General features: G+C 45.5%; 1 protein-coding gene across 1 annotated transcript in view; it reads left to right on the plus strand.

The window, feature by feature from the left end:
* unc5db (unc-5 netrin receptor Db) overlaps positions 1–24,682 on the plus strand; it is a gene marked incomplete at its 3' end in the record, with an annotated part of 252,798 nt that overhangs the window by 161,403 nt on the left and 66,713 nt on the right. Inside the window, exons 7-9 of the mRNA XM_083912274.1 lie at positions 8,250–8,414; positions 13,904–13,936; positions 20,087–20,272. Of these exons, the coding sequence (XP_083768400.1) occupies positions 8,250–8,414; positions 13,904–13,936; positions 20,087–20,272 (384 nt within the window). The remainder of the gene's footprint in view (positions 1–8,249; positions 8,415–13,903; positions 13,937–20,086; positions 20,273–24,682) is intronic.

A 24,682-nucleotide genomic window follows, 5' to 3' on the forward strand; every position in this document is an offset into this window, starting at 1 on the left:
AACCTCTGGATCAAGACTGGGCTTTTTAAAAAGAGGTTTAGTTACAGCTACTTTAAATGACTGTGGTTCATAACCTGCTGATAAAGACATGTTAACCATATCTAGTACAGGAGTGCTAACTAAGGGTTAAACTTATTTACGGTAAGTAGCCCAGTAAGGATGTGGTCTAATAGACAAGTACGTGTCTTAGATGACAAAACCGTTGATGTTTGTTGATGTTTGTTGATGGGAGAAAGGCAGTCTAAATATGATATCAGGTGGTACAGCTGTTTCTGAGGTTCTTGTGTAAGACGATCACTTACAGGGATGGATTTTGTCTCAAATAGTCAGAATTTTATCATTAAAGAAGCTCCTGAAGTCGTTACTAAATGTTATAGGAATACTTGGCTTAATAGAGCTGTGGCTCTCTGTCAGCCTGGCTGCAGTGCTGAAAGGAAACCCGGGGTTGTTCTTAGGTCGCACTCAAACTGTCCCTCCGTACCGTGCCAAAACAGGTTTTACAGGTAAAGTCTAGTTCCTTTGACCAGTGTGAGTGCAACCGTACCACGCCTAGCTGCGGCCCGCTTGCCGGCCACGGACCGTTTGGGAGAGGTGGGCTTTTGTAAAGCACGTTTGCACACAAAAACTCCGAGGTCTACGGAAAGATCTGTAAACAAAGCCACGCATCGCCATGACGTCATCAATGTGTGTGACGTGTTACGGCGTGATGACGTATAGGCAGCAAGAAGCATTCTCCGAGGCCCAGGTAGTGTGAGTACAAACGGGCCTGGAGGGGGGGACAAGGACCCTAAAGCACGGGACGGATGGACAGTGTGAGTGCGCCATTATTCTCCTCTATTAATAATAATAATAGGCTGCTCTGGCGTTAAGGAGGACCTTCCTACACGTTTTGAGGCCGTCTCTCCAGACTAAATGAGATTCTATCGGATTGTTGATTCTGCATTTCCTTTTCAAGTGTTTGTAGTTATTGTTTTAATGTGCATCTTTGGTAGTTATACCACAAATGTAACATCCTTCGTTTCATCATCTTCTATTATTTTTAGAGGCGGGACAGAGCCAGGTGTCATTTACAGGGAGCCTGCAACACTTTCAACAAGACACGGGAGGGACTTGAGTTAGCAAAGGAAACTTCTGTTATATTGACACAAGACGTTCCATTAAATCCAATTCAACAGGAATCATTTAAATTTAGCCTCAGCACTATCAGATAGTCCACCTCAGCAAGGATATTTTAAATTTGTGATACACGAAGTATCAACACATGTCTCACTTGTTAAATAAAATGTGTGCCTTGGCTAATCATCTAGTGTGAGCAGATTCTCTGCCTGTGAAATCCATCGTTATGTGTTCAAAGCAATGCATTTAGAAATAAAGCTCATTTCCGTGGTGTTTTCCCAGCCTCATCAGCCCGCGGTGCGAGAATACAAATAGAGGATCAGTCGTGAAGGCGCCAGACGAGCAGGTGACAAAACTGAGAACCAGAAACAGAGAAGGGAAGAAGTTTGAAAGCAAAATCAAACAGAGGGCACAAGGCTTTAGGGAAAAGTGATAAACATGATATACGTTAGTATGGTTTACGGCTTAGATGCACTCCAATGTGCACGTCTTTACGCATGTGTGAAGTGGTGAACACAAGTGGAAGGTATTTATATACGTACACCTTGAATTACGAGTCGTTGACATGCTTTGTCACATCTGTGAAAATGTTGTAGGCACGCTTTTCCGCCCATTTTCACGGTTTCTAAAAGAGCTCGGGGTCGGAGAAGCTGCGGTTCAGGAGGTGGCGGAGTCGTCCGAGCCTGCCTCCTGCCAATTTGTTCCGTTTGTGAGGCTGTCAGGTATCGTTTCATGGCGACGGAGAACGCCAGAGGATGAGAGAGACGTGGAACTGGTAGAGGTCCAGAGTCAGGTGGTGATATGAGAAAGAATGCTAATACCACCATATGAAAAAAGTTTGTAAATTAATTTATGAAGGTGATTTATTTTGTTATATTCTGGAGAGCTGCTCTGATGGGTGGAGTCCTGCTCGTCCACTGTCATCGCAGCAAATGTCACGGGACATTAAAGCAGCTAAATGAATAGGATAAAACATTATTTATAGAAAGAAAGAAAGAGAAGGAGGATCTTGTTTGGGCAGTAAGGTGCAGTATACATGTGTAAGAGTACTATGATATAATGTAATATAATAGCAACACTGCATTTATAGTTCAATTCAATTCAATTTTATTTATAGTGCCAAATCATAACAAAAGTTATCTGAGGACACTTTACAGAGTAGGTAAAGACCACACTCAATGACTTATTTATGATTTACACAGACCCAACAATTCCCCCGTAGACCCAGCTCTGTGGAGGACGGACATCTGTCTGCACCGGAGAGAGGAAGAAAAGGAGAGAGAGAGAGAGAAAAGGAGAGAGAGAGAGAGAAAAGACGGACAGATGGACAGAGAGAGACACAGACACACACACACACACACGCAGGAGTTGAAACCATTTATGTTCTTGCATGACAAATCCACTCACGCACTCACACACAGACACACAGACACACTCAAGCACAGACAGACACACACACACACACAGACACACTCACACACAGACACACACACACACACAGACAGACAGACACACACAAACACACACACACACACACACACAGACAGACACACACACACACACGCAGGTGTTGAAACCATTTATGTTCTTGCAAGACAAATCCACTCACGCACTCACACACAGACACACAGACACACTCACACACAGACACAGACACACAGACACACTCACACACACACACAGACACAGACACACACACACAGACACAGACACACACACACACAGGTGCAGGTGGTATGACTTTTGACGGGGACCATTAATGTCCTCGCGGGAAAACTCCACCCACATTCACCGGACACTCCACAGGGGAGGGGCAACACATATAAAAGACTCTCTGCATGGGAGTCCTACCAACGTTACACTCTGTCAGGCAATATAGTAACAATAATGATGGTTAGATTTAACGTTTGTATGTATTTGCATCTTTATAAGACGGTGTGACACAGTTTAGGATCAGGATTGTGAAAAGGTGATGAATGGGGACCAGGTGGAGGGGGGGGGGTCTGTTACAGTGTGTTTATGGGGACAGGTGAGTGCCATACAGACGTGAAAATGTTTCCATTGTACGATGTTTGTGTTGGGTTTAATTTCCAGTTCTTAAGGATAGTTCTCTTGGCGATAGTCGGGGCTGTGAGGAGAAATTTGTCGTTGATGGGTCGTTTGAGTTTGGATGTGTTACCTCGTAAGCCTCTTTGCGGGAACAAGCCGACAGGAGGGAAGCGTAGGCTGTGATGAACCCAGCTGCCTGAGCTGCTGACTGACAAGCCCATCCAGTTCTGACACGCCGGCCCTGAAACTTGTCTTCATGATTGTCTGAGTGCGGGGAGAGCGAGGAGGACGGATTAGTTCAGAGGCTGCATGACGAGGCACAAGGAGCAGCAAGGAGAGAGGAGAATGCTGATAGAAATGAAGCCCAAGTCAGTGCAGATTGTGAACCATGTTTCCACACTGTGTATTTGTGACATCTTCACCTAATTAGGTGGGTTAAGTGATCTCAGGCTCCCTAATGCCTCAGCTGCCATCATCTCTTGTACTGGCAGGTGCAGTTATATGAAGAGAATTATGGGACTTTACAGCTACTTTTTAAATGTACCTCACAATGTTTTTTGGTCCCACTCCACTCACTGTCACTCCAAACGATACATACATGAATGGTAAATGGACTTGTTCTTATAAAGCGCCTTTCTAGTCTTCTGACTACTCAAGGTGCTTTCACACTACTTGTCACATTCACCCTTTAACACAGACATTCACACTGATGACATCTGCATACCATCTAATGTAACCATTCACACCACATTTACACACCAATGCGCAGCACGGGGAGTAATTCGGGGTTCAGCGTCTTGCCCAAGGACACTTCGCCATGTGGACCAAATGTGGGGACCGAACCGCCAATCTCTCGAATGGACGACGACCCAATCTTCCACTGAGCCACAGTCAACCCCTGATTTAATAATAGTACATGTGATTACAGAATCTTCATCGATTCTGAAATCCCATCCATACAAAGTAAGGACTCACTAGGGTAGTGTACTTTAATACAAGTGCAGTGCCGTTTCAAAACATGCCTGTTAGGAACGGGCCAATAGCTTGACCTCCGGCGTCAGTACCAGATGTGCTTGGCTACATTCACACCATACATCAGGCGTGGAGATTAGCGTAGGGTTATGTGGGAGTGTGGGAGTGTCTCTTAGGGCGACCAAACAGGTTCCACAGGTAAAGTCTAGTTCATTTGACCAGTGAGTGCAACTGTCCACGGCCCGTTTGAGAGAGGTGGGCTTTTGTAAAACACGTTTGCACATGTACGAGCACGAACGTGCGCACGTGTACGAGCACGAGGACTACGGCGGTTCTGACGTCCCTTTATGTGCGCCTGTTGGGACATAGAAAAAAGATGGAGGGACCATGCGCGGACATTTCAAACAATGGCGGTGAAAGGTTCACGTTGGTGTGATGCGGAGGTGGAGTGTTTACTGCAGATTTGGTCGATGAAAAGATTCAAAAACAGTCGACAAGACGCACAAAAACTCTGAGGTCTACGGAAAGATCTGGAAACAAAGCCACGCATCGCCATGACGTCATCAATGCGTGTGACGTGTTACGGCGTGATGACGTATAGGCAGCAAGAAGCATTCGCCGAGGCCCAGGTAGTGTGAGTACAAACGGGCCTGGAGGGGGGGACAAGGACCCTAAAGCACGGGGCACGGGACGGAGGCACAGTGTGAGTGCGCCCTTAAAGCCAAGACATAACAACAGGTACAAGCATTAAATCTACAGCGACAGTAACAATCTTTTCATTTTCTATTTTGTTTACATAAATGATCATTGAGTGGCTATCTATTAACCTTATATGTATCAGGGTTAAACCTACAGCGAGTTCATGAAACCAGAAGTCCGTCTTGTAGCAAATAAACCCTCTGGTGTTTTTGAAATTGGGTTCAAGTGGTAAAATTGGCTGAACTATGAAAGAAAAGGGCACAAAAATCACACAAGTGTTTGCTTCGCTGCAGAACTGTCACCAAAACAAGTAAATGAGGATCTGGTGACTAGCCAGTTTGCGAAAAATAAAAAATGCAGTGAGCAGCAAAAAAAAAAAAGTATCCACAAGGTTTTAAAGTGATTCAGAGTTTTGCAGTCATTACAGTTTGTCAGGCTGTGTCTATTGTTTACCAGAAGGCAGATGAGCTCATTCAACAAGAGCAACAAGTCATGGGGGGCACTGTCAGGAGAAACAATGGGCATGCACTCACCAGCGACTGCGGTCAAACTCAGAAGCTCTCGACGTTCTCTCTGCATCGAACAAACACATCATTTGCATTTCAAGTATCTGAGAAGGCACCGCAAACAAATGCAGCGTGTAGGTAGGGTCTGTGAAACATCACAGGGCTGAATTATGGGCATCGCAGCTGCTGCCAAAGAATCTTCTCTCGCCATATGGTCTCCCAATATTTGTCAGGCTAAGATGATGAGCTCTTCCTTGATCACATGACAGAGCACTGCGGAGGAACCCCAGCTATTATTTGCACCAGGCTGTCGCGCTTGCAAGCAAATCCCTTTACCTGTATAAACAGGCATCAAGGTTAATGGAAAGAAAATCTCCCAAGCTGTATCACCGCATCACCCTATGTACATGTGTGTTTGCCCACTGAGAAAGGGTTCCTGGTTTGAAACCTGGCTGTGGCCCTTCTGTGTGGAGTTTGCATGTTGTCCCCGTGTCTGCGTGGGTTTTCTCCGGGTTCTCCGGTTTCCTCCCACAGTCCAAAGACGTGCAGGTGTTCGGTTCATTGATGACTCTAAATCACCCGTAGGTGTGAATGGTTGTCCGTCTCTGTTCGTCTCTATGTGTCCTGTGATAGACTGGCGTCCTGTCCAGTGTGGACCCCGCCTCACGCCCGATGTCAGCTGGGATCGGCTCCAGCCCCCCGCGACCCTGACAGGGACAAGCGGTTGAAGATGAATGAGATGTGTGTAGATGTAGCACCGCTATGAAAGCTGAGAAAGAGCCTGTAGTTGCATAACGGATAATACTTCCTGTTCTAGATTTGAATATATTTTTCTTAAGAAACAGATAAACAGTTTGAGAAATGCACTTTCTTTCGTCAAGTAAAGTAGGACCTTTGTAAGGATCATAGACTCTATATAAAGATGGCCGACACGTCTCCACTTCCTCCTGCTGCACAAAAGTAAAGCCAAAGAAATTCTGAATACGGACGCTGCCATCTTGTTATTCCGGTGCCACACACTGTGCAGTAGTGATCAGACGGTGGAGTCACGTAACTGAGGTCACAACCACACATCCTCCCAACCAATCACAGCCGTCAATTATGATGTTTCACCTCATAACTAATTAAAACCAAACTTGAACAAACACTTGATCAAACATCAACATAATAATAAGTACCTGACATGACAGAAAGCGTCTTTGGGGAAAAGTTATTTTAGGTGTTCTTTAAGGTTTTAGTTTGGCCCATTTCCCATCCAGGCCAACAGGAAGTGTAGCCTCGCCAATTCGACTTAGTGGTCAAATGGTGGAATTGCATCTTTTGTGTAGGTCATGTGATGCCCAAACAGACTGTTTTCCTCGAATTCGATTTTTTTCACTCTATTAATAATCATGTTACACACACACAGGCCCTAAATACACACGCACACACACACACACACACACACACACACACACACACAGGACCTATATACACACACATGCACAGACAGGACCTATAAACATGCAATTAATGGAGAGATGTTAGAGCGAGGGGGGCTGCCAGTGGACCGGCGCCCTGAGCAGTTGGGGGTTCGGTGCCTTGTTTAACAGCACCTCGGCAGTGCCCAGGAGATGAACTGGCACCTCTCCAGCCACCTCCATTCATGGTACACACAGGGACTCAAACCGGCGACCCTCCGGTTTCCGCTAACATTTCCAAAGTCGAGCCACAAGATTAAGTCATTTAATCCTCATTCAAGTTAGGCGGAGCGCTCCAACAGATGTTGATCATGCAGGTATTTTTTAGATGCGGCCGTTTAATTTTGTGCCACTGAGCAACTGTCATAGGAATGGGCGGGGCTGTTCGATTGTGTATCATCTTGTTTATGACTGCCTGCACTCAATGCATGAGGAGAGGAAGAGATCCCTCCAGTGCTTTTGGTAAAAAGAGCCTTAGACAGATTACTCTGAGCAGAATGCATGGGTCTGAATAAGTAACTAAGGGCGTACTCACACTGTCCTTCCGCACCGCGACCCGGGCTTTAGGGTACTTGTCCCCCCTCCCTCTCCCCCCGCGCCCCAGCCCCGTTTGTACTCACACTGCCAGGGCCGGCCAATGCTTCTTGCTGCCTATACGTCATCACGCCGTAACACGTCACACGCATTGATGACGTCATGGCGATGCGTGGCTTTGTTTCCAGATCTTTCCGTAGACCTCTGAGTTTTTGTGCGTCTTGACGACTGTTTTTGAATATTTTCATCCGACCAAATCTGCAGTAAACACTCCACCTCCGCATCACACCAACGTGAACCTTTCACCGGCATTGTTGTTGTTGTTAAATGTCCGCGCATGGTCCGTCCTTCTATTTTCTATGTACGAACAGGCGGACATAACGCTACTGCCGTAGGGCTCGTGCTCGTACACGTGCGCATGCTCGTGCTCGTACATGTGCAAACGGCTCCGCTGGCCGCAGTTATGCGCGGAACGGGTGCACTCACACTGCTTAAAGGTACTAGGCTTTAGCTGAAAAAACGGTTTTGGCCCCGGCCAGAAGGACAGTGTGAGTGCGCCCTTAATGTGTCACGAGCTGCAGTTTAGAAATAAAGAGAGGGTCTGAAAAGTGGCTAAATGTAGTGAGAGAGTACAGCTCTGTAACATACAGACATGAGGTCAATATCCATTTATCAGTGAAAGAAAGCAAATTGCATAGTTATCAAAGTGTGGACACATCTCTTAAGATATCTAATTTGAGTGTTTATCAAGCTGCAATGTCATATTGTGTTACTTTAGCATGCCCTTTAACTCAGCTGTGTGTTGCATGCCTCAAATGATTTCTTCTTGTCTTTCTCTTTGGTCCGTGTGTAGACACATGCTGTATACCTGCTAATCTCTTTACCCACACTTGTATTTATCCTCATATTGCAGTTGATGGAGGCTGGGATGAGTGGAGCGAATGGACCGTATGCAGCAGCCAGTGCGAAAAGCAGCGTAGCAGGGAATGCAACTCCCCGGCACCCAGACACCGAGGCAAGATGTGCGAAGGGAACAGCGAGGCCACTGAGAACTGCACAGATGGACTGTGTACCCAAAGTAAGGCCTTTCTCCCTGTTGGGCACCATCATCATCATCATCATCATAGCTCTCATCATTTTCCTATCATTATCATATGTACACATATATAACATGGCAAATCCTCACACGCATGGATTGACACAGAAGCAGAGTGCATGATGAAACACTTTCTCCCTGTGCTGCTCATTTGAGATCTAATCTGTCACGGGGTAAGAAGTGCAGACATTCACTCTTGAATGATGGCTGACGTTTGGAATGAAATGTCATCGCACGGTTTAGGTCATGCACATGCAGTGACTTAAAAAGTGCAAACACTATTATGAATAACAGCTACACTACGGCTGAACGATGGGTCCGGACCCAAAGAACGAGGTTGCGGGTACAAGCGTCTGAAATGTGTTTCCTCAGGAGGGGGGCTGGAGTCTCCCTCAGAGAGAGGGGGAGAAGTTCAGCATCCGTGAGGAACTCGGAGTAGAGCCGCTGCTCCTTTGCGTTGAAAGGAGCCAGTTGAGGTGGTTCAGGATCATCTGGTAAGGATGAACCCTGGGCGCCTCCCTAGGGAGGTGTTCCAGGCACGTCCAGCTGGGAGGAGGCCTCGGGGAAGACCCAGGACCAGATGGAGAGATTAGATCTCCACACTGGTCTGGGAACGCCTCAGGATCCCCCAGTTAGAGCTGGTTAATGTGGCCCGGGAAAGGGAAGTTTGGGGTCCCCTGCTAAAGCTGCTGCCCCCGAGACCCGACCCCGGATAAGAGGCTGAAGATGAGATGAGATGAGACGGCTGAACAAGTCATTTTTATTTCATAACTGTGATTTCAAGGAGTGAAATCTTAAAAATCACGAGGGGCGCAATTTTATTTAGAGCATACGTTCATATTTAAACAAGCTGTAAGGCTTGCCTATCTGTGGTGCATAATGTTGTAGCATAGAGCGATGAGACAGATGGTCTGCTCCATCTCACCACTCTCCATTCTTTTAGTTTTCATTTCCATCCTGGAGCCAGAGAAATACGATGCATCTCTCGCCTGTGTTTGACCTTAAATGTCTAAATAATAGCATTATATTCTCCGCTGCTTCTCTTCCGTCTCCTCCTCAATGTTTCTGGGTCTTAATGCAACAAAGACAAGGCTCTTTTATGTGAACACTTAAAATGGCTTTTCCGTTTGCCTGCCCTTTTCTGTCTTTATCAAAGTAACTGTTCTAATTTCCCCGTCCTCAGTTAATGCAAACTCAAACCTTCCCCCATGTTTATCTTGATACATTCACTACGATGCATATTTCTATGTCACTAAAACCATCTGAACAAGTCCACTTTATCTTTTCCCCCAATGTTTGCAAAACTTCCATGAATGAAACTAAACATACAACCATTTTCATTAAACATCAGCCTATAGGGCGGCTTCAACCCAGTTGACCCTCAAGTGCACCCCAACAATTTAGCATTGAACTTCCAGACTCATGATGGATAATGATGGATTTAAAAATGACTTCTTTGTTATTCCACACACTCTTCTTCCTCGTTTAAACTTGTCGCCAACTTTACCCGGAACATGACATGTGTTAAGCTAGTAGTGGCTAATGAAGCATTGATTCGCTGGTGTCAAGCAGAGATGATGAGCAGGCTAGTTAATGCAAACTCAAACCTTCCCCCATGTTTATCTTGATACATTCACTACGATGCATATTTCTACGTCACTAACTCCACCCGAACAGCAAGCTGTAAGGCTCAATAAGAGTTTCTTTCTATTTGGGCAACAAATCCCAGCAAATGTACACAGCTGTTGAGCATGAGACAGCTGGAGGGTAGTGAACAGTTCTCTCCCATCTAAAGTACCATACAGTATCATATAATGGCCTTACATTCATCACTGAAAGGCTCTGAATCAATGAACTAGCTTGTCCAGTCAGTGAGTATGTTAGCTTAGCATCTTAAGCGTAGCGCTTCTAACAGTAACATTGTCGAGGCTCATTTATTCAACTCAAGATTCAAGAAGCTTTATTTATCCCAAAGGAAATTATTGTGCAACAGTTTCAATACAAAGGTGGGAAAGGGTCAGAGTGACAATAAGCATAAAAACATAAATCAAATCAAAGTAAAGCTAACATCAGATAAATCAAGCAAGTGTGACAGAGTGCAACAGACATTGTGGTTAAGCGTAGGTTTATACAATATACAACAATACGCAGCGTGCAGTTTAGCAGTTTATGCTCACTTCATGTACAAAAGTAGATATTTTAATTATTTAACGAAATAACGTAACTGCCCACATACATACACGTCTTTTACCTTGGCATGGACGTTAAGCAATGCATCCACCAGAGCAGCTCCGGGTCAAAAGTTTGTAAGCCCAATAAACATGCCAACGGTGCAGGAGGTTGTTATAAAAGGAGGTTGTAAAAGTGTCTTAAAAAAAGAGGCAAAGCATAAGTAGTGGAGGCAACAGAGGCAGCGTTAGCGGCATTGATCGATAAAATACATTGCAGTTCAGTTTCACCTTTTACATTTTGTTTTTAGTCATGTCCTATTCATGTCTCATTTGAAATGGGCTCCACAACCCTCACAATTCCTGGTTTTACTGCTCCATTCTGGTCTTATCCATAAGCTTTCAGAAAACGTGCAGAAACGCATAATAGGAGAACGTAATTATGGGCAGAAGGCTCCATCTGTATCCATATTAAGGTTTCACAATATCAGAATTTATTCACACTAAAAAATTAACAACCTGCGCACAGTGCATATATACGCTATAAACTGTATACTAAATATATATATATATATATATATACTTCAGTACCAGCGACAAGTGCAGGTTGTTAATTTGTCATGCCTGAGATTGGCACTCATAGATATATAAACACAATTATATTTATATAGACTGTATCTCATCTCATCTCATCATCAGCCTCTTATCCGGGGTCGGGTCGCGGGGTCAGCAGCTCCAGCAGGGACCCCAAACTTCCCTTTCCAGGGCCACATTAACCAGCTCTAACTGGGGGATCCTGAGGCGTTCCCAGGCCAGTGTGGAGATCTAATCTCTCCACCTGGTCCTTGGTCTTCCCCGAGGCCTCCTCCCAGCTGGACGTGCCTGGAATACCTACCTCTATATATATATATATATATATATATATATATATATATATATATATATATATATATATATATATAAATCATACTCATACTTCCGCTGAAGTGAACTTCTTTTTGCCAATTTAGCTACTTACGTAGGATGTGCACATTGACCCAGCCCAGAGTTGAATATGCGTAAACTTAGGCCAGACCATTCGCCCTTTGTTAGTTGACTGAATGGGTGTTAATGTATCACTACATAAGATATGAGGCGGTATGACCCGACTTTACCTGCTAGTTGCCTCAGAAGGCTGTTACCATATATTGTAATTGCTGGATCAGCCATAAGCGTAGCCGTAAATGGCTTGACCACATCGCTGTGTGATGATGTATCACGGTAGGAAATAATAAAGAATCAACAGGTTGGTGTGGTGGTTGAGTCAGACATACACAGGACTTCACACGGGACACTGGAGTTTGCGTCCAGTGTGAGATGACGGCTTTTTATGTGAACTTTCTTGCTATGGTTCTTTGGTATTTGAATCCAAACTACATATTTTACTGCCTAAACATGACCACGTAGTTTATGGCCTAGACCTGAGCACGTAACATCTGTTTTGTTTGAATTCAGACTATTAAAAAGTGACACCGAGCGGCGGTTATCATGTGAATAATTGATAACAGCCTTCTGAAGCTGCTGGTAGGTGGAGCAGGAATGGTCTAACCCATAACTATGTGGCTAATAACCGCTGATAACGGCCTTTTAAAGGAGTGTTAATGTCTGAAGCAGGTGCTAAGGACGAGGTTCATGTCTAAACAGAATAAATAAACATGTTGAAATTTAGTAGTGATAGTCTTCCTCTGTGTGCTACATAGAGGAACGTGAAATCCATACATGTAGTGCATGACTTATTTTGCTGCACCGGAAGTGACTTTGGTGGCTGAAGCCAGACACTGATGCGGGTCAGAGCCCACGGGCTTTACTGGTGACTTCAGGGAAGCAGTAAGATTTAACAGTTCTGTTGTTTCTCTGTCATCGCCAACTCCAGCAGAGGTCATGGTGTCTGGAAAAGAGCAGCTGCAGGCTAATGCTAAGGTAATATTAGCTACATGCTACAGCCTGTAAGCTAAGCTGTGTCATATGTGTTGTTGCATTATCCGCAAAAGCAATTTCAGTCAAAAGCAACTGGACTTTGTCTAGGAAGACGTTTCACCTCTCATCCAAGAGGCTTTATCAGTTCATGTACGCATCTGACCAGGCTGGGACTGGACCAGGACCAGGACCAGGCTGGGACTGGACCAACTAACTGGTGTGAGATCCAGGTATTTAACCTTTCACTTGGCGCACAAAGGGTTCCAGTGACATCATTGGCCTTGTGAGAGGTTAAATACCTGGATCTCCACACCAGATAGTTGGACCAGTCCCAGCCTGGTCCTGGTCCTGGTCCTGGTCCTGGTCCTGGTCAGATGCGTACATGAACTGATGAAGCCCCTTGGATGAGAGGTGAAACGTCTTCCTGGACAAATAACCAAGTCAAGTTGCTTTGGACTGAAATTGCTTTGAGAATGTCGTAGACTTTTTAAAAAACCCTGCAAGGACTTTAGTCAACAGAGGATTTCTATAACAGCAGAAGCAGTTCTTACACCAGTTATTTGGTTATAGCCTGGTCCTGGTCCTTGTCCTGGTCCTGGTCCTGGTCCTGGTCCTGGTCAGATGCGTACATACACTGATGAAGCCTCTTGGATGAGAGGTGAAACGTCTTCCTAGACAAATAACCAAGTCCAGTTGCTTTTGACTTTTTTAACGATGACCTGGACGAATGAAAACATTCACAGGCTTGTTGTTGCATTAATGCACAAAACAGAACTTACAACGCCAGTTTAGCTGATTATAAATATATATTTCTTATTCATTGGCACAACTGTATGTTTTTTTTTACCACACACAATATAAGGAGCTTATGTTACAGAATATAACCACAGTTTCAGTTACAGTCCCCATATTGGTCGGGACATAATTTCCTTTCCCAAAATGGTTCAGCCCCATAAAAATGTGCTCGTGGTTCCATCATTCATTTTGGTTTTCTATAATATGCATTTGGAGAAAGTGAAGAGTGAGTGACTTCATCCCTCCTAGATAAATCAGTCGTGTGGTTCGGACGTGTTAGGAGATTATTAGCCCACTCAGAGGTATTGCCGAGCCTTTGAGCAGTTTGCACCTCACCACCTTTTATTTATGGTGATATGAAGACAGTAATGATGCCTGTCCGGCCATTATCAGATACAATATATCGCCAATGAGCACAGTCAGCAGAAAAGCCTCTCACTTCTCAGGGTGTTGGATCTGAGACCACGCTTGTTAGTCACTTCACAGAGGCTCACAGACTGTAATCACCACTTTCTCTCCTCTTTGTCTCACTCTATCTCTCTGTCTTTGCAGATCGAAAGCTGCTACATGATGTTAAACCTCAAAGTGAGTCTTCCTCTATGGATTTCTTTCATCTTCAACCCCCTGCCGCGACGACTGTCACTAATATGTAACGCCACGAATTCTGGGGGGGAAGAGAGGACATATTCAAAGTTTAAAGTTAGAAACAGGGGTGGCGGTCGATAGTACACACTGTGGAAACAGGAACATCATGAAATACCACCATTTAGTTCACTTCCAACTCCTGTTACACCCAGCAGTGCCAAAGACGCATCCGTATCATTATTCAGCGGCTCACTTTCACGAAAAGCGTTACATCACAGCTGTGCTTTTGCTTTGAGCCGGGAGATGAATCGGTTGTGACATGTGAACATGTGCTATGTTGTGGAGGATTAATGGGTTGTAATCATTGCAAATGAGCTAATCTACGGCGCTGTCCTCACATTCCTGCGGAGGCTTTCAATCACTTGCCGGAGTTTACCCGGCTAAGGGATTGTCAGGTGCTAGGTTGAGTGCTTTTATTAGCCTGCCACATTAGTGTTAACGTCGTGCCTACAGCCTTCTTCTCAGGGCGCACTCACACTGTCCTTCCGCACCGCAACCCGGGCTTTAGGGTCCTTGTTCCCCCTCCCTTTCCCCCCGCCCCCCAGGCCCGTTTGTACTCACACTACCTGGGTCTCGCGCAAATGCTTCTTGCTGTCCATACGTCATCACGGCGTAACACGTCACACGCATTGATCGCATGTGTGTGGCTTTGTTTCCAGATCTTTCCGTAGACCTCAGAGTTTTTGTGCGTCTTGTCGACTGTTTTTGAATATTTTCATCGACCAAAATCTGCAGTAAACACTCCACCTCCGCATCACACCAACGTGAACCTTTCGCCGCCATTGTTGTTGTTGTTAAATGTCCGCGCATGGTCCCTCCTATTTTCTATGTCCGAACAGGTGCACAAACCGCTACCGCCGTAGGCCTCGTGCTCGTGCTCGTACACGTGTGCACGCTCGTGCTCGTACATGTGCAAACGGGCTCTACAAAAGCCCACCTCTCCGCAGTTATGCGCAGAGCGGTTGCACTCACACTGCTTAAACGCACTAGGCTTTGTGAGTGCGCCCTCAGAGTTAAGGGAAGTGCTTGGATGGTTGAATGGGACAGTCAAGACCATATGTAGAAAATGCTTGGTCTGTAAATCATATACTACCTCCTACTCTGTTTTGAACATTTACCATTTAATTTGTGTTATTTCTGAGAAATGTATTCGTTGAGTTTGTGTGTAGGTTCATCATTCATTCTATTTCATGTTGCTGTACATGTTCAAACGCAAATATAAAGGAAGAAAGAAGCGAATTGAACGGGTATATCTGGAGAGCGATAACCCTGTTAGGAATACTCCAAATTAATTTTCCTCTGATTGGTCATTTGGAAAACTGGTGACCACCAGTTACACCGCGTGAGCTCTGACTGCCTGCACTGTGAGATATCCATCATAGCTATTGGATATAGACCGGTGCGTCTAAAGGCACTTAGGCTAATCACCCTCCATGTAAGCAGCTTGAATGTGATGTGTAACAGTTTAGAGTAACGGCTGGACATGTTCATTTATGCCTATCTGTGGTGCATAATGTTGTAGCATAGAGCGATGAGACAGATGGTCTGCTCCGTCTCACCACTCTCCATTCTTTTAGTTTTCATTTCCATCCTGGAGACAGAGAAACACGATGCATCTCTCGCCTGTGTTTGACCTTAAATGTCTAAATAATAGCATTATTTTCTCCGCTGCTTCTCTTCCGTCTCCTCCTCAATGTTTCTGGGTCTTAACGCAACAAGCTGCAAGCCAGCCAGATCAGCACCAGGGATCTGGATGAATTAGCTGCCATTATCCGCTGAAGGCATTATTTAGGTCAGCTAGCTAGCGATTTAGCTGTTTTGGCAAGCAAGCTAACATTACCAACTAACTGACATGTCAGGGTTCCCTCTAGGATTTAGTATCGTAACGTGGACATTTAGCTATCACTGTCGGCTGTAGGCGCGCTGAAGAGAAGTGACTCGGGAGCACCACATCCTTTGGAGCCTCTGTCCCAAAACCTTTACATCAAAGTTGGTCCACAGTTCGGTTGTGTTGTAAGTTGTGTAACAACCCGTCCACCCATTGACAATAAACAATGATTAATACATGTAAAACATTACACACTGGACCTTTAGACTAGGGCTGACAAAATCACGTGAGTTAAAAAAAAAAAAAAAGATTATTTACAGAGAAAATAACGTGTCAAAAAAATAAATGCGTCAAAAAGATTACCAGATGTATCGCGTTGGCTGATGCCCCTAGACATCATACTTTACTAAACATACAACCCTCCAAAGTATCTTTTTAAAGAAGAAGAAGAAGAAGAAGAATTCCTTTATTAGTCCCGCGAATGGGGAAATTCAATTTTCACTCTATTATTTTTTATGTCACACACACACAGGCCCGAAATACACACACACACACACACACAGGACTTATATACATGCAACCAAGGGAGAGATGTTAGAGCCAGGGGGCTGCCAGTGACCGGCGCCCCGAGCAGTTGGGGGTTCGGTGCCTTGCTCAACAGCACCTCTGCAGTGCCCAGGAGATGAACTGGCACCTCTCCAGCCACCAGTCCACTCTCCATTGAAATCCACACCTCTACACGTCAGACTGCTCGTTATAACTTCACATATCTCTGTTCTCTGGATGGCAGAGCGCTGCTGTGTTCCAGTGTTTACGCTGTTTAAATTAGCATAGCGACTTGCAAGACTCTCACACGGAGCTGAAAGGGAGTTGAATATCCAGCAACAGCCCTGATAATGGGTATTAATCGAATCACTCATCTACCAAAATCCATTCGATGCCTGTCACGGCAAATACTCATACATGTGATTAATGAAGATGAATTAATCACAAAGCATGAAATTAATTTAATTAATGTTTTTCATGGTTTGACGGCCCTAGTTTGAACCAATCAACGTTGTCTTGGGTGGTGCTAAGCCTGATAAAGGGACAGTTCGTCCAGTAGGCCATATTTGAAGATGGGAAAGTACGTCCAGTAGGCCATATTTGAAGATGGGACAGTACGTCCAGTAGGCCATATTTGAAGATGGGACAGTACGTCTAGTAGGACCATATTTGAAGATGGGAAAGTACGTCCAGTAGGCCATATTTGAAGATGGGACAGTACGTCCAGTAGGCCATATTTGACGATGGGACAGTACGTCCAATAGGCCATATATGAAGATGGGACAGTACGTCCAGTAGGCCATATTTGAAGATGGAACAGTACGTCCAGTAGGCCATATTTGAAGATGGGACAGTACGTCCAGTAGGCCATATTTGAGGATGGGAAAGTACGTCCGGTAGGCCATGTTTGAAGATGGGACAGTACGTCCAGTAGGCCTTATTTTAAGATGGGACAGTACGTCAAGTAGGCCATATTTGAAGATGGGACAGTACGTCCTGTAGGCCATATTTGACGATGGGACAGTACGTCCAGTAGGCCATATTTGAAGATGGGGACAGTACGTCCAGTAGGCCATATTTGAAGATGGGACAGTACGTCCTGTAGGCCATATTTTAAGATGGGACCGTACGTCCAGTAGGCCACATTTGAAGATGGGACAGTACATCCAGTAGGCCATATTTGAAGATGGGAGAGTACGTCCAGTAGGCCATATTTGAAGATGGGACAGTACGTCCAGTAGGCCATATTTGAAGATGGGACAGTACGTCAAGTAGGCCATATTTGAAGATGGGACAGTACGTCCAGTAGGCCATATTTGAAGATAGGACAGTACGTCCAGTAGGCCATATTTGAAGATGGGACAGTACGTCCTGTAGGCCATATTTGAAGATGGGACAGTACGTCCAGTAGGCCATATTTGAAGATGGGACAGTACGTCCAGTAGGCAATATTTGAGGATGGGACAGTACGTCCAGTAGGCCATGTTTGAAGATGGGACAGTCCGTCCAGTAGGCCATATTTGAAGATGGGACAGTACGTCCTGTAGGCCATATTTGAAGATGGGACAGTACGTCCAGTAGGCCATATTTGAAGATAGGACAGTACGTCCAGTAGGCCATATTTGAAGATGGGACAGTACGTCCAGTAGGCCATATTTGAAGATGGGGACAGTACGTCCAGTAGGCCATATTTGAAGATGGGACAGTACGTCCAGTAGGCCATATTTGAAGATGGGGACAGTACGTCCAGTAGGCCATATTTGAAGATGGGACAGTACGTCCAGTAGGCCATATTTGAAGATGGGACAGTTCGTCCAGTAGGCCATATTTGAAGATGGGACAGTACGTCCAGTAGGCCGTGTTTGAAGATGGGACAGTCCGTCCAGTAGGCCATATTTGAAGATGGGGACAGTACGTCCAGTAGGCCTTATTTGAGGATGGGACAGTACGTCCAGTAGGCCATATTTGAGGATGGGAAAGTACGTCAAGTAGGCCATATTTGAAGATGGGACAGTACGTCCAGTAGGCCATGTTTGAAGATGGGACAGTACGTCCAGTAGGCCTTATTTGAAGATTTGACAGTACGTCAAGTAGGCCATATTTGAAGATGGGACTGTACGTCCAGTAGGCCATATTTGAAGATGGGAGAGTACGTCCTGTAGGCCATATTTGAAGGTGGGACAGTACGTCCAGTATGCCATATTTGAAGATGGGAGAGTACGTCCTGTAGGCCACATTTGAAGGTGGGACAGTACGTCCAGTATGCCATATTTGAAGATGGGAGAGTACGTCCTGTAGGCCACATTTGAAGGTGGGACAGTAAGTCCAGTAGGCCATGTTTGAAGATGGGAAGGTACGTCCAGTAGGCCATATTTGAAGATGGGACAGTACGTCCAGTAGGCCATTTTGAAGATGGGACAGTACGTCCAGTAGGCCATATTTGAAGATGGGACAGTACATCCAGTAGGCCATATTTGAAGATGGGACAGTGAGTCCAGTAGGCCATATTTGAAGATGGGACAGTACGTCCAGTAGGCCATATTTGAAGATGGGACAGTAAGTCCAGTAGGCCATATTTAAAGATGGGACAGTAAGTCCAGTAGGCCATGTTTGAAGATGGGAAGGTACATCCAGTAGGCCATATTTGAAGATGGGACAGTACGTCCAGTAGGTAATATTTGAAGATGGGACAGTACGTCCAGTAGGCCATATTTGAAGATGGGACAGTACGTCCAGTAGGCCATATTTGAAGATGGCACAGTACGTCCAGTAGGTCATATTTGAAGATGGGACAGTACGTCCAGTAGGCCATATTTGAAGATGGGACAGTACGTCCAGTAGGCCATATTTGAAGATGGGACAGTACGTCCAGTAGGACCATATTTGAAGATGGGATAGTACGTCCAGTAGGCCATATTTGAAGATGGGACAGTACGTCCAGTAGGACCATATTTGAAGATGGGATAGTACGTCCAGTAGGCCATATTTGAAGATGGGACAGTACGTCCAGTAGGACCATATTTGAAGATGGGATAGTACGTCCAGTAGGCCATATTTGAAGATGGGACAGTACGTCCAGTAGGCCATATTTGAAGATGGCACAGTACGTCCAGTAGGTCATATTTGAAGATGGGACAGTACGTCCAGTAGGCCATATTTGAAGATGGGACAGTACGTCCAGTAGGCCATATTTGAAGATGGGACAGTACGTCCAGTAGGACCATATTTGAAGATGGGATAGTACGTCCAGTAGGCCATATTTGAAGATGGGACAGTACGTCTAATAGGCCATATATGAAGATAGGACAGTACGCCCAGTAGGCCATATTTGAAGATGGGGACAGTACGTCCAGTAGGCCATATATGAAGATAGGACAGTACGTCCAGTAGGCCATATTTGAAGATAGGACAGTACGTCCAGTAGGCCATATTTGAAGATAGGACAGTACGCCCAGTAGGCCATATTTGAAGATGGGGACAGTACGTCCAGTAGGCCGTATTTGAAGATGCTCGGCTCTCTCTGGAGCCACCAGATACATTGATATTAGGCTACAGGTAATTCCACCACCTTAAATGTTTTTTTGTACCCACCCTTTATTAGCGACTTGTCTGTTTGTAAGTGCTGGCAGCAATTGGATATTATTTGAGACTTTATTATTTACTTTTACATGAGAATTTACGGTATGTTCCTTTCTCCTGTATCCCGTGTGCTTCAGGTATGGACAGCTCCAATGACGTGGCTCTGTACTCGGGCCTGGGAGCCGGCATCATTGCCGTGGCGATCCTCGTGGTGGCCGTTATGCTGTACAGGAAGAACCACAGCGAGTACGGCGTGGATGTCATTGACTCCTCCGCGCTCAGCGGGGGGTTCCAGTCATTCAACTTCAAGTCCACCAGACAAGGTAAGAGAAAGTGGCAGCAGCTCCACGCTGACATGCGCGGACAGCCGCAAGGCCAAAAGGCAGCGTCATCAAAGACCTCTGCGACAGGGCCACCCCGGTGATTGATGGCGTTTGGTTGCAACCAGCAGCATGGTGTGCAGCCTCCCTATATGCCTAGGATTTATACTTCCATAATCAGCGAAAGGGTCCGTCCTTCTATTTTGACAGACCTGCTTCTCTGTTATTGTGAAGCAGCAGAGAATCAATCTCTGACGGAGGCCGACACCGATTCAGCCCCTCCCTGTGGACCACACATTTGACTGTCAGGCAACCAATCTCCTCCATCAGATTCCACCGGCCTAAACCACTGATGGATAAATGTGAGGGGTATGGAACAGTGAACATCAATTCAATTTTTGTTGTGCACAGCTATAACTTCTGTTGGTTATGTGAGCGCGGCTGTCCCGGCCAGCCTCGCTACAGGCATTCATATTACTGTCACTGACATTTCTGGGTTAGAGCAAGTGATAGCCTTCGTGGCGATGGATGATTCATCCTGGCCGCCATGACAGCAACGTGAGAAGTCCTGACGGAGCCGATGCTGTGGCCCCGGCTCCCTCAAGGCCTGGGGGAGTAGGTGAACCCCCTCCCCCCTCCCCCATCACAGGATTGGAAGGGTACGTGGTGTGGAAAGCGGGGGGCTGGGAGGTGATAGGAGCTGGGTATTCATTCAGCAGGTCATCAATCGTATTTAAATAGGCCAGCTCTCACTGCAGCCTGCCTACTGTGCCCTCCACCGGCCACAATCACTCCTTTTCATTTTCCCTTCTATCAGCCAAGCTACAGGAAATGTGGAACACTTCCTCAGCCCCCAGTTTGCTCCGGAGGAAGTTATTGATGCATTTTACATTAGCCTACTTCTGCCATGATTGCATTGTTCACCTGTATCCACCCTTTGCACGAGCATAGCAGGAAATTAGACACCGAAAAATGCGTGTTTAATTGCAAATCAGTAGTGTTTTCGTGTCTAATAATCCCAAGGAAATGAAAAAGGTACATGCTCGAAGGAGTTCTCGAATGCTTTGGGATGGCTCTCTGCTGCCAGAGCGGCTGTGAGGCAGAGTACCGAATGAGTCTCTGGACCTGACCCTGTCTCTCTGCATTACTTCTCCTTCTGAGTGATTTTTAATCAGAGGCCCAATTCCAAACCTATCCCTCAAGGTATTCAACCTGAGGTACATTTCATTAACTTCCCTCATCTCACCACTGCCGTTCCATTTTCACGGCGCCATTCTTAAAGATGCACACTCAAGCGATAATCAGATCGCTCTCCACTCGACCGGAGGGGAGAAAATTTAGCAGTGATCGAATGTCAGCTGCAGAAGGGTAATGTCCACTGGGCTGCAGCTCCGACCGAGAGCTGGAGTGCGTGCTGCCTGTAGGCTCACCGTCACTGTGTCACTGTCTGGACATGAAAAATGCATATTTTCATTTTCCAGGGAACATTATCTGAGAGGCAGTAATCTGAAACTGTTATTCCAGAGCCCTTGTTGCTCGTTGTTTGTACCATTGTAATGCAGGTGCAATAATGGAGCATGCGGTACATGAGCAATAACACAGATGTCACAGGTTCAGTCCCTGCAACAATATTACTACTGTGCACTGAACTGAAACGGGGGGAATTTCATGCTTTTCTCATCTTGATATCGTGGGAACATGAAGATGACTCATCAGAACAGAGTCAGCAGAGGTTATTTCTTTAAGATTAGACAAAAAGGAACAGGTGAAAAATGTGCAATTTATTCAGAGGTTAGTATTTGAAATGATGAAGAGTAAAAATGACTCATTTCAATTATCGAACATGCTGTGCTGCTGTAAATATACGTGTGTGTGTGTGTGTGTGTGTGTGTGTGTGTGTGTGTGTGTGTGTGTGTGTGTGTGTGTGTGTGTGTGTGTGTGTGTGTGTGTGTGTGTGTGTGTGTGTGTGTGTGTGTGTGTGTGTGTGTGTGTGTGTGTGTGTGTGTGTGTGTGGAGGTGAAAAAGTGAAAGGAGAGAAAAAAAAGAAACAAGCAAAGAAGATTTCCATTACAAGTGAACGCAGCGTAACTGTTCGAGACGAGCTCCACCCACAGACCAACCGCTGTCAGCAGCATCACTAACGTGGCGCCGTATTTACATCTAAGAGGGGGAACGTCTCCGCAGACACTCAGACTGTAATACTCCGCAAAAGGGCAACAAGTGCTTTCGTGAGTGGGTCACAGGATAAACCTCCACTGTTTTAACTCCCTCTTTGACAGATAGGAACTAAAAAGAGATATCTAAACTGTCATCGCTCACAGTGCAGTCATGATGTAAGGCATCAACATGAAATCATATTTGACACTACTGTAACAGACGGCACATTGCAACATCAAAAGGAAAGTAAATTGCATTCCTGTTTCTTCTTCTTTCACGGCCTCCATACTTCTGGAATGCATCGCAGTAGAAGTAGAGTAATTGGCAGTCATATTGCGGCGCTGTTCACCAGGGTGATGTTAATAAGGAGAAAAACATGCTGCACTGATTTATTGATCTGTACACTCGTGTCCGTACAACATGGACTCAATCACTATGTTCTCCACATTAAGTTCTGGGTAGAAAAATCCTGCGTGCTGCACACACAATTCTTTTAAATCCAAATAAATACTCTGCTATTTTACATTAAACGCATTTCCTCACCATACATACAGAAGTGACAGCGCGCACAACAACATGAGCACCAAAACAAGTGTACGAGAAAAGGGAGGGGGTAAGGATAACAACCGTTACACATCATCCACCGAAAACACACCCAATTAGCGGCCATGTTTGGCTGGAGGCGAGCTGCCATGCACTGTCTATAAAAACCCTCAGCCAATCAGTTGGCCCTTTGATTATGACCTTACTGTGTCCCACTAGGCCTGGCTCATGGTGTCTGAATGTGGCCGCAGCTCGTTCCATCCCTGTTGGATCTATAAACGCTTCCAACCAGCTGCTCACGCTCACACACGTCGTTGTTCGAATCTTACAACCAGTGTCACGAATCTCCGTCTTACACATAATCCATCTATTTTGTGTCCTAGCATACACAACACGTCTTTCATCGTTAATGCATGCTCGATCCTTTGATGTCTCATTTATAACAACACCTTTTCTAACGTTAGGTTGGAGACCTAATTTACCTGTCGAGCTACAGACTAAAGAAAATGACTCCTCCCAAAACCAGCAGCTAGTCTGACCGTCGGTGAGATGTCGCTGTTTGTGTCGCTAGATTAGCTTTGTCAAAGACCCTACAAAACAACGCAGATCATAGAATAAGCACAGCGGAAACGTCAGATGAGTCCAACCACTGTTTTTTCACTTTATATCTTTAGACGTTACAATTACGGTTGAGGATGCCCCCTGGGCGCCTCCCTAGGGAGGTGTTCCAGGCACGTCCAGCTAGGAGGAGGCCTGGGGGAAGACCCAGGACCAGGTAGAGAGATTAGATCTCCACACTGGCCTGGGAACGCCTCAGGATCCCCCAGTTAGAGCTGGTTAATGTGGCCCGGGAAAGGGAAGTATATGAAAATTGACGTACCTCGGGATCATGTTCACAAGTGAGGGGACGATGGAGCGGGAGTTTGGCCGGAGAATCGGAGCAGCGGGGGCGGAGCTGCAGTCGCTCTACCGCACCGTTGTGATGAACAGAGAGCTGAGGAAGGCAAAGCTCTGGATCTACCGCTCAGTCCTGGTTCCTACCCTCACCTGTGGTCATGAAAGCTGGGTCAGGACCCAAAGAACGACCCGCGACACGACCCCGGATAAGAGGCTAAAGACGAGATGAGATGAGATGAGAATTACGGTTAAAAATGACAACAGAAATAAACTAGTTTGCTGATTTCCGTGACATAAATCAACAGCCAGTTGTCGAATTGGGAGTAACTCTGGTGTTTGTGCAACGTCATGGTTATTCGGCCTACGAGATGTGTCTGTACTCTGGGGACCGAGTGTGTGATGTGGTATGATATGGCACTTTGTAAATAAGGAGAGCATTTTTGTGTTTAAAAGTAGGGATTCAGTCAGTCTGGCACTTTGAGTTAAGACGTCTGCACAATGAAACTGTAGTGAAAGGGTGTCATCAACTTAATGATTCATTTATTAATCAAGAAAGTAATCAACAGATGAAGCGATAATGACGAGCTGGGATTAATCACAGCCCCTATTTGCTGTCATTTAATGTAAATGTGAGAGGCAGCACTGTTCCCTTTCTGGTCATTTCGAATTGTGATAAGTAAAGAATTCTGTCTGGAATACAAAAAAAGCAGGAAAGTCGAGTTTTGAAGCACAAGTCAGAAGCAGCACACCCCTAAATGCTCATCACAAATTACGACCCCGGTAATTAACAATTTCCCTAAAAATAACACACCATTA

Source organism: Echiichthys vipera (assembly GCF_963691815.1).
Source record: "Echiichthys vipera genome assembly, chromosome: 4".
Lineage (NCBI taxonomy): Eukaryota > Metazoa > Chordata > Actinopteri > Perciformes > Trachinidae > Echiichthys > Echiichthys vipera.